The 10,552-nt window shown below is 55.5% G+C and overlaps 1 protein-coding gene across 1 annotated transcript; it reads left to right on the top strand.

Moving 5' to 3' along the window:
* The first annotated feature begins 2,780 nt into the window (after nt 1-2,780).
* GCHFR (GTP cyclohydrolase I feedback regulator) lies at nt 2,781-10,520 on the top strand. The gene is made up of 3 exons (XM_030483178.1): nt 2,781-2,892; nt 4,737-4,831; nt 9,690-10,520. The coding sequence occupies exons 1-3, from the start codon at nt 2,857-2,859 to the stop codon at nt 9,811-9,813; spliced, it is 255 nt and encodes an 84-aa protein (XP_030339038.1). The 5' UTR covers nt 2,781-2,856; the 3' UTR covers nt 9,814-10,520.
* Nucleotides 10,521-10,552: the final 32 nt, after the last annotated feature.

The following is a 10,552-nucleotide window of genomic DNA, read 5'->3' as shown; positions in this document are numbered from 1 at the left end:
CATAGAGCAGCTACAGCCCCACCACACCAGCACCATGGCTGTCGCTGCACCAAGGTTGTGCCCGGTGCTGAAACCATGGAGTCTTGGGCTTTGGTTCTGGTAGTACCGGGAGAAACACCCCAACTGCTGCTGGCTCCTCACCCACTGTCACTTTATGACCTGTCCTCATCCCTTCTGAGTGACAAGTGGCAGCCACAGGGGCACGGCAGCGGTGACAGACCCATGATGGGGTGTGGAGGAGCCACAGGCTGTATTTCTGCAAGTGGTTGGGACGTACAGCCTGGCAGCATCCTGCTTCTGCGGATATTATAGATGGTATCTCACACCCGGCACCGCAGCCGGGCTGTTGTTCCCTGTCACACTCTAATGAAACTCATAAAAATGAGCTTCTGGAGAGGAATAATTTCTGGGAAAACCAGGAGTTTTTCGCTTTTAACCCCTTTATACCAGCAGAAAACAGCCGCACGCTGGGGGGTAGATGGAGCAGAAACTCCTGTTGGGTTTGATGTTCCCATGATGTTTGATGATCTTCTGCCCCAAAACCTGTCAGAGGAAAAATGAAGCTCTTCAAACACCACTTGCCTCTCGCAAGGCTGGTATCAAGGTGATGATTTCTGCAGAGCCAAATAACCTTTTGCTTGCTTCTGTCCCAGTTACTGGCAGGGATCCCGAACGGCAGCTCTCCTGGGCCCTGTTTCGGGCTGTAGCCTGGTTGGAGCCAGCGCTGAAGGGCAGTAACTCACTTTGGGATGATGGATGGTACCACTGGGATACTCTGCTCTGTGCTTTACAGCTCATTCCCACACCACTGCAGCGCTCCGGCTGCCTCCCAGATCCCAGAATCTCACCAGGAAATTCAATACTGTGGACAGGTTCTGCTTCCATCTCCTCTCCCATTTCCCCCCTTCCCAAGAAAGAGCAGGGTGAGAGGCAGCAGGAGCTGGGCACGCTGCCACGCAGCAACAGCCCTGCCCATTAGTGAATGTCATTTATGGACAGAGCGAAGGCTCTGGATTCTGTATCCGTGTCCTCTTCTGCAGCACCAGGATTCAGAGAGAGACTGACCAGGGGGTCCAAAGGGGTTGTGGATGTCGGGATCATGTTGAAATCGAACACAACCCAGACGAACTGCACAGCAGGCGGTGTTTCCTCTTCATTGATCAGTCAACATCGTGTTCAGTGGTTGCACCAGAAGCCAAACGTGGGTTTACACTGGAAAACAAGAGTTATGAGTAAATATTTGGGCTGTTCTGGCAGCAGGGATTTGGGGAAGACCTTCCTTAGGATGGAAATGATCCAAATGAGCCAATGTTTAACCCATGCCATAAGGTATCCCACTCAGCGCAGAATGAATACGTGGGATATTTGGGGCATGTTTTAGGAAGATGATGCCATCAACCTCTGTTGGTTGTTTTCTTTTATCACGCTAAACCCAACAAACATGTTCATAACAACATTAGTAGCAGTGGTGAGCAAGCTTTGGCTTTGTCAGAGCGTCTCCTTTAGCCCAGGAGCCAAAATGTCCATTTGCTCCCTGTTGAGTTAATCAGTAACTGGGACAGCGCAGAGAACCCAGCCCCGGTCCCATGGGAAGAGCCTATTCCACACAGGAACATTCTTTTCCTGCTTTCTCCTGCAGTCACTTACTTCTGACCATTAATAGCAAAATTAGCCACTGATTCCGGCTTATAAATAGCTTCTGGTGAGCTGCATGGAGAGGTTCCTGCTCAGGTTTGGAAGCTACAGAACTATTATTTACTATTTATGGCAATATTATTCACTTTAAAGTGTTCAAACTGCTTAAGTGGATGTTGAGGGGGGAGTTACTCCCTCAGCACCTACAGAGGAAGCACCTCTCCCTGACCTGGTCTCAGTTGAGCTTCTCCTCCAATTTTGAAGGGATTTAAACCCTCCTGTTCCCAGATAAAAGCTCAACAGCCCCTGGAAAAAGGGACTTTCTCCCCTATATGCTGGTTCTGCCAAACTCCTGCGTCAGGGAGGTGTTTGGAAAGGACCCTGGGGTGGGACCTGGGATGCTCTGCAGGGTCCAGGGCTCCTGCCTGGCCCTTGGTCCATTATCTCCCAGCCCTTGTGTCCCTGTCCATCATTTCTTGGTCCTTTATCTCCCTGTCATTCATTTTCCAGTCCTCTATATCCATAGTTTTCCTGGTCACTGTCTCCTGGTCCTCTGTCTCCTTGTCCACCATCTCCTGTCCTCCAACTCCCTGTCCATCATGTCCCTGTCCATTACCTTGTGGTTCATCACCTCCCTGTCCATTATCTCCTGTCCTGTCTCCCTGCCCATCACCTTTTATCCATCATCTCCCTGTCCTTTATCTCCTTGCCCATCATCTCTTGTCTTCCATCTCACTATTCTCTGCCTCCCTGTCCACCGTCCCCCTGCCCATCACCTCCCCGTCCATCACTTCTGTGTCCATCACCCCCTGCCCATCATCTCCTGTCCATCACTTCTGTGTCCATCACCTCCTGCCCATCGCCTCCCCATCCATCACTTCTGTGTCCATCACCCCCTGCCCATCATCCCCTGTCCATCACTTCTGTGTCCATCACCCCCTGCCCATCATCCCCTGTCCATCACTTCTGTGTCCTTCACCCCCTGCCCATCGCCTCCCCGCCGCTCACCCCTCCCAGAGCCCACACTCTGGGGCGATCCACACTTGGCGATACCATAAGGGGGTCCCAAGTCCCTTGAGCCCTCGGGGAGGCTCCGCCGAGCCCGGACCCCACGTTAACCATGCCCGGGGGCGGTGGCTCTGGGGGGCGGGACGCTGGGGGCGGCCCCGGGCACGGCCCCCCCGGGGCGGCGGCGGCGGCAGCGGCGGGAAGAGCAGGAGGATGCCGTACATCCTCATCAGCACACAGATCCGCTTGGTGAGTCCGGGGCAGCGGGACGGGACGGGGCGGCCGCGCTGAGCCCCCGACAGCGGCGGGCACCGCAGCCCCGGGGTGCGGGAGGGGTGTCAGGAGGTGATGTCCCGCAGATCGGGGACTCCCGCACGACCAGGGAGCCCCAACCGCCGTCCCCCCAACCCGCGCCGGTGAAGGGTGTCGGGGCGATGGGGAGCGCCCGGTGCCCGCCCCCTCGGAAGCCCCGTCCCTCCTGCACAGCCACAACGCACCTCGGAAACTTGGCGTAGGGTCCCAGGAACGGCAGAGAAACCTCCGGCCGCGTGTCCTCGCTGTGGGGTTCCCTCTTCCCAAATAGCCGGTTTGGGTGGAAAAGGCAGCCGAAGGGAAGGGCATTCCAGGCAGCTCAGCGGCTGGCAGAGCCCTGGGCTGAGGGTACAGCCCGTTAGTCTCATATAAAGGTCCTGGTTTATTCTATGATCTATATAAAGACCTAAAAGAAACGTTTCTGGCTGGTGATTGCAGCAGAGCAGAGCAGCCAGGATGTCCTGCAGGGCTGCAGGAGCTGATTAGCCAGCCCTTGTCCATCCCTTGTCCAGGGGTTTTCCCTTTACCCCAACACAAAGGGGAACTCCGTGGCTGAAAGCTGAACGAGGGTGATGTGGTTTTGTGGGAAGAAGGGGGTAATGGTAGGAAAAGCAAATGGGCAGACTGGTGAGAGCTGGGTGAGGGATGGTGGTGCTGGGGGAAGATGCCCTGTTACACACTTCAAAGAGCAGAGACTTGGGTGCGAGGGGGATGCTGCAGCACTGAAACATCTGTTGGCATCATACCAGCCGATTAAGTGATTACAGGCAGAGATAGAGGAAGCACCACATGGCTGGGGGCTGTAGAACCTTAGGGAAGGGTGCACAGGAGGGTGGCTGGGTCAGCAGAGCTCAGCATGGTTCCCAGCAGAGGCTTTGGAAGCTGCTTTTCGGCCAGGCACAACAAATATCCCCAACCAGAGCCTTGGATTGGAGCCGCAGCTGCGAAAAGCACAATGGGCCTGACAGGGGATGGACTGGGCTGCCTTGTCCTGGCAGTGTCCCACGGCACGTCTGCCAGGGGTTCACAGGCTCTTCCTCTGCTCCAGTGCCTTTTCCAGCGCTCCCAGCACAGGAACGTTGCCTCTGCTCGCACAGCCCCAGAGAGCCGCAGGGATGCTGTGAGGGCTGGAGCAGCTCTGCTCTGGAGCCAGGCTGAGAGAACTGGGCTGGGGCAGCCTGGAGAAGAGAAGGCTCCTGAAGGGGAGACCTTAGAGCAGCTCCAGTGCCTAAAGGGGCTCCAGGAAACCTGCAGAGGGGCTTTGGGCAAGGGCCTGTAGGGACAGGACAAGGGGAATGGCTTTAACCTGCCAGAGGGGAGTCTGAGATGAGCTCTGAGGCAGAAGCTCTTCCCTGTGAGGGTGCTGAGGCGCTGGCACAGGGTGCCCAGAGAAGCTGTGGCTGCCCCATCCCTGGCAGTGTTCAAGGCCAGGTTGGACACAGGGGCTTGGAGCAACCTGCTCTAGTGGAAGGTGTCCCTGCCCATGGCAGAGGTTGAAACTGGAGGAGCTTTACGGTCCCTTCCAACCCAAACTAGTCTGTGACTCATGACAGTCCCTAACTGGATTTGCTGGGTTTGCCCTTGTTGCTGTCCCATGGACTTTTCCCAGTGGTGTCCTTCTGGGATCAAAGCCACACAGGTCCTCTCCTGGGGGAGTCAGGTGGCCCCAGCAATCCCCTTCCCAGTAAAACCCTTACAGGAGCCGTGCTGGGGAGCAGCTGGGGGGGTGCGTGTGTCACTCACCTGCGCATCACTCGCCAGCTCTGCTGCTTTCCCTGCAGGAGGTTGGCCCCACCATGGTGGGTGATGAGCATTCGGATCCCAACCTGATGAGCTTCCTGGGGGCCATGAAGAGGAACATGCTGGGGAATCACTTGTGAGTTCTCCTCTGCCACGTTCCACGCTCTCCCTGCTCCTTATTATCCCTGAGAAAATCCATGTTTTCGCTCCTCGTGCACCTCCATGGCACACTGAATCCCAGCACACTGAATCCCAGTGGTTTGGTGCTGGAGGGGCGCAGATGTGTCCTTGCTCCTGCCCATTAGTGCCCACCCAAGGAAACACTGTCTGATATTTCATTTACTTCTCTCCTTTCTCTTGCTCTGACCCCATTTTAGGGCCTGACTTGATTCTCCCCTCTCCTTACCCCCCTCATGCTGGGGATGCTTCTGCCCTGGCTGCAATGAAACAGCCCCAGTGAGCATCTGAATCTTCCTGTGTCACTTTACATGCCCTGAAGCACAAACCTCCTCTGGCTCGTTCCCAGCCCAAGATGCTCAGAAACCAACACTGCCCACCCCAGCCTTGCTCTGGCCGTGGCCCTTTTGGTGCCAGCCACCAGACACACTTACCCGCATCCTATCCCATCCCATCGCATCCCGCTCTCCAGTGCAGTTTGAGGTTTCCCACCATTATGAAGCACCTGAGCCAGCCTCCTGATGGCTTCTGAAGCTCTTCCTCAGGCTGCAGAACCCCAGGGTTGGAGCTGCTGCCCATCACGTCCCCCCAGCACCAACCCTTTGGCCTGCATGGTCCCAGCGGAGCTGGTGCAGGGCCTGGAGCACAAGTGTGATGAGGAACGGCTGAGGGACCTGGGGGGGGTTAGTCTGGAGAAGAGAAGGCTCAGGGGGGACCTTCTCACTCTCTGCAACTGCCTGACAGGAGGATGGAGCCAGGAGGGGGCTGGTCTCTGCTCCCAAGGAACAAGGGATGGGACAAGAGGAAACGGCCTCAAGCTGCCCCAGGGGAGGTTTAGATGGAGATGAGGAACAATTCCTTCCCCAGAGGGTGCTCAGGCATTGGAACAGGCTGCCCAGGGCAGGGCTGGAGTCACCGGCCCTGGGGGTGCTCACACACCGTGTAACTGGGGCCTCAGTGCCATGGGTTAGTGGTGGCCTTGGCAGTGCTGGGCAATGGTTGGACTCTATGAACTTAAACCTCTTTTCCAACCCAGTTGATTCTATGGTTCTATGTCACCAGCCTGTTCTTTACAGCTCAGCCCACTTTTTCTTTCCTTTTTTCCCCATTTGGTATCTCACTTCTTGTTTTCCTCCAGGAAATATCCCCAAACCAAACCACAAATTAAAATAACCCCCAAAAGCACATTACAGCGGCTGAGAGGAGCAGAGGTTTCTGCTCCAGCTTGTCCATTCCTGCCATAGCACGCAGGAGGAGAACAGGCATTAGACAGAAGGGGTCTCTTGCTCCCAGTATGTTGTTGGAGCTGGGAAAACCCACCCCATCAGCACTGGGCTCGGAAATATTGAGGTGGGATCCTCAGCTCCTGCAGCACTAAAAGCCTGAGCAGGGTGGGGGGTTTTAGGGACAGAGGAGATAATAAATAACACACTGAGGCCGCTGTTAGAGAGAACCCTTCCAAAGGCAGCCCCGGGCTCGTCTGCTCCCCATGGAAGGGCTTGGGATGGGGTTCCTGGGCTGAGCCATCCCCACGCTCCTATTCCCAACCCTGTGTGTGGCCAGAGATTGGGAGCGGCGGCAGCTTCATGCTGCTGCCTGCCCAGGGCCAGGAGGCTGCCAATGGGAGAAGGGAGACCTGGGGGAGGAAAAGAGGCTGTAAGTGGGAAGAAGTGGTGCTGGCTCCTGAGAGAGGGCACAGATCCCTGGGATTGGGGTGGGAAAGAAAGGCCAAGAAAGAAGAAACGCTTCCATGGTATCTGCCCCAGCAGGCAGGGAACTGGAATGCCGCATTCTGCTTGTCTGGGAGACGGGATCTGAGCTTTCCCTGGTGCATTCTCCACCTTCCCTCCCTCCTGGTGGCCTGGTGCATTCTGAGCTCCCTCTCACCCCACCGGCTTCTTGCACAGCTTGTGTTGTTCAGCGTAACTGCAGCATCCCCACGGCACGTCTTCCCTTTAGTGCTTGAGCAATGGAGGGGTGGAGAAAGCAACACGGCTGGAATGTGGCTGCTGACACCCCGAGAGGCACAGGACATGCCCCGGCCACCTCCCTGCTGAAGGTCCCACCTTCTGCTCCTGTGCCTGTCCCACATCCGAGCAGGATTTGCCATCCCGCTGACTGCAGGGCTGCGGTCATGGTAAACCCGGCTACGGGACGCTGCAGATCTCACCCTGCCTGTAGCACCATGAGCCCCAAACCCTTAAACATGGCCTTGGAGGGAGCCTGAAAGAAAAGGTCTAAGCAGCAAGGACCTGTGGGGCCCTGCAGTGCCAGGATGAAGCACATAATTATCTCTAATAATGGAGAGCTTGCCTCTAATGGGAGAGATCCTGTTATGCAGCTCTGCTCCAGCTCCAGCAAGTGGCACATGGTCACGTCCCAGCGGCTGCTCCCTGGCCCCACGTGTGGAGCAGAACCCTGAGGGCATCCGGGCTTCAGCACAGGGCAGCCGGGCTCTGCCCCAGCCTGCCCAGGGGCAGGGATCAAGTACCTGAGCCCCGGCTGCTGCAGAGAAGGGGATGGATCCAGGCACCATCCCCAGCGTCTCATAGAACTGTAGAATCCCAGCCTGGTTTGTGTTGAAGGGACCTTAAAGCTGATCCAGCTCCAACCCCTGCCACGGGCAGGGACACCTTCCACTAGAGCAGGTTGCTCCAAGCCCCTGTGTCCAGCCTGGCCTTGAACACTGCCAGGGATGGGGCAGCCACAGCTTCTCTGTGCACCCTGTGCCAGCGCCTCAGCACCCTCACAGGGAAGAGCTTCTGCCTCAGAGCTCATCTCAATCTCCCCTCTGGCAGGTTAAAGCCATTCCCCTTGGCCTGTCCCTACAGGCCCTTGTCCAAAGCCCCTCTCCAGGTTTCCTGGAGCCCCTTTAGGCACTGGAGCTGCTCTAAGGTCCCCCCTTAAGGAGCCTTCTCCAGGCTGAACCAGTGCAACATCTTTTCCTCTTTTATACACACAAAAATTCAACCATCCTGAACTTACGATGAATTTATCATTCACAATCTTGTGTGATTAGAGATGCTATTGGCGCTGTTTGGTCCTAGATGAAAGGCAGCACCTCCCTGTTCATCCTGGGAGTTAAGGTCTAAAGCACCTACTGACACTTCAGCATAGCATGGAGGACGCTCCTGCCCATCAATCCCACCCCATGCACACTCATCCAGTCTCTGGTTCTGGCACATCTGGAGGGCAGCTGGGCCACATGCTTAAGGATGGTTGGACTTGATGGTCTTAAAGGTCTTTCCCAACCTGGTTGATTCTCTGATTCTAAGGGTGTGCAGGGGCCTCCAGGCTGGGGTGACTCCTCAGTTCCCTGCTGCATTCATCTGGGATGAGGGGTTCTGCACATGTTCCCAGCTGCTCCATCCCCATTCAGATGGGGATGGCAGCACACACGATACTCACCACATGCAGTCGTTGTCTCCCTCATTGCAGAGCTGTGCTTAAAGCCCTGGGCAGCTCCGCTTCCTTCTGCTTTTAGCTCAGCCACCCCGTTCTGTAGCTCCTACAGGTACCAAACAATCCTGCCCCGTGCCTGCCTCTGCATAATGGGGATAATATTTACCAACTGCTCCATGTGAATCCGAAGGGTATGTGGCAAGGCTCCTGGAGAAAGCACTGACTTCAAAGGCACTTATAATAATACACATTATCTCTCCTCCACATCTGTAATTACAGCAAAGTATAGTCTGTCCTGAGAAGCTAAAAAAGAAACCTCTCACATCTTGGTGCTATTTCATGCTTTAAAAGGACTCAGCATGCCATTAATGCTTTGCAATCTCAGCTGGAGCCACTCTGGGAACGCTTTTGGGTCTTTTTGTGTGTTATTGGTATGAAAATTGGTAAAAGGCTTTAAGGTGCCCAAACAAGATCACCAGTGGTGCTGCAGCCCATCATTATCAGCTTATCTGGCACAGTGAGTCAGAGAAGAGCTAAACTATCATGAACCTTACCCCATGTGCTCAAATCCTGCCTCCAGAGATGGTTGTAGGAGCAGGAAGGCTGCCAGCTCCAGCACTGAGGGTCACACTTGCTGTTTCAGCTCTGCTGCTTCTTCCCACCACAGCCTAGATTGTGTCCATGCTCTGCAATCCCAACTGCTGGATGGTGGGTGCAGTCCCAGGTCCTCTGCCTGGAGATCAGGCAGAGGGAAGGGCAGCTCCTGCCCCAAACACCCGGAGCCAGCACAACCCTGGAGGAACAAAACCTGGACAAGGATCCTGAGTGTTGGTTCCTCCTTGGTCTTAACTGCTGGGGCTGAGCAGCTCCAGCTCCTCCTATCTGGCAGCTCAGCTGACGGCTGATGATTCCTGGTTTTCAAAGGCTTGGCTGAAGGCAGCATTTTTCCCCAATCCCCAAATTCCAGGCAAAGGCTCTCAAAACCACCCAACTCACCGACATGCTCTGACATAGGCAGAACATCGGGGTTTCACTCCTTAGGAACACCTCAGCCATTCTTCCCCACTTTGCTAAGATTTTCCTCTTTTCCCATGAATTCCCAGCTCTGAACACTTGTGAACCCTCTCTACTGCAGTTCCAGCCCAGGTAACTGAGCAGCACTGGCTTTGGACCATGGTGCCCAAACCACATCTCAATTGAACATGATGCTTTCAACAGGCTTTCCCCTTGGGTGGGCAGCCTGGGGCGGGTTTGACCTTCCCCATCTGGTTAACCCCAACACTGCATCCTGCAGGTGATGGGCAGCACAGTCCTACAGCTGGACATGGGTTTGGTATCAAGGCAGAGCCACTTCCACAAGGAAAGTGTCACCTCTTCCCTCACCTGATGAGGTTTCTCCCCCTTCCCTGCTGCAGCTGGGAGTACTACGTGAACGATGCTCCACGTGTCGTCCTGAACAAGCTGGAGAGCTGCGGCTACCGCGTGGTGAGCATGACCGGCGTGGGGCAGACCCTGGTGTGGTGCCTCCACAAGGAATAGCCAGGAAGACTTCAGCATTCCACCCGGACCACATCCTGCGGGGGCTCATCTCACACAGGACTGACAGCAAACCTTCCCCCTTCATTCCTTTCTGTCCCAGACTCCAGGCACTCGGGCGCAGGGGAGGAGCAGTGAGAGGCAAAACGTGACCCAAGGGGACCCTGTCACCCCTGCCATTAGGCAAGGCCAGGGGGAGGTGAGCCCAGCCCAGTGCAATCAGGCCAGAGAAGAGCTGGCTCCATCTCTACATTCATCTGAGTGGCAGCCTGGCAAATACCATCATCTTTTCACATTTTAATCATCTCTTTAGCATGCACTGGAGGGAGCTCAATACAGACCTGCCTGCTCCTCGGGCTGACCTGAGGTCAGGGCACATCTTCTCCCAGGCCATAGAGGCAGCCAAGCATGGGTGGGAAACCAGCTCATCCCCAAAACGCAAGCAGGAAGTGCAGAACCCACACTGAGCATCCCTTCACAGGCAGCAAGGTGGTTTCTCTCCTACATGACGTTGTAGTCAGCAGCACCATCAGCCCCCGGAGGCCATTCAAGTGTTACACATTGTCCCCAAAATAGCCTTAGAGCAGCAGAGAAAGGTCTCATGAAGACTTAAGGTACAGGTCTGTCACCTTAGCAGCAGTGCTGGATGGTTTGGGACTGGATCAATCCTGTTGAAGGGGTAACACCAATAAACCATTTCTCTGAAGAGACCAATGTCTTCCTGTGTGTTGTTTTGAACAGT

This window comes from Strigops habroptila, chromosome 4 (genome assembly GCF_004027225.2).
Source record: "Strigops habroptila isolate Jane chromosome 4, bStrHab1.2.pri, whole genome shotgun sequence".
In the NCBI taxonomy this organism is placed as follows: Eukaryota; Metazoa; Chordata; class Aves; order Psittaciformes; family Psittacidae; genus Strigops; species Strigops habroptila.
This window is presented reverse-complemented; position numbering and strand designations above follow the sequence as displayed.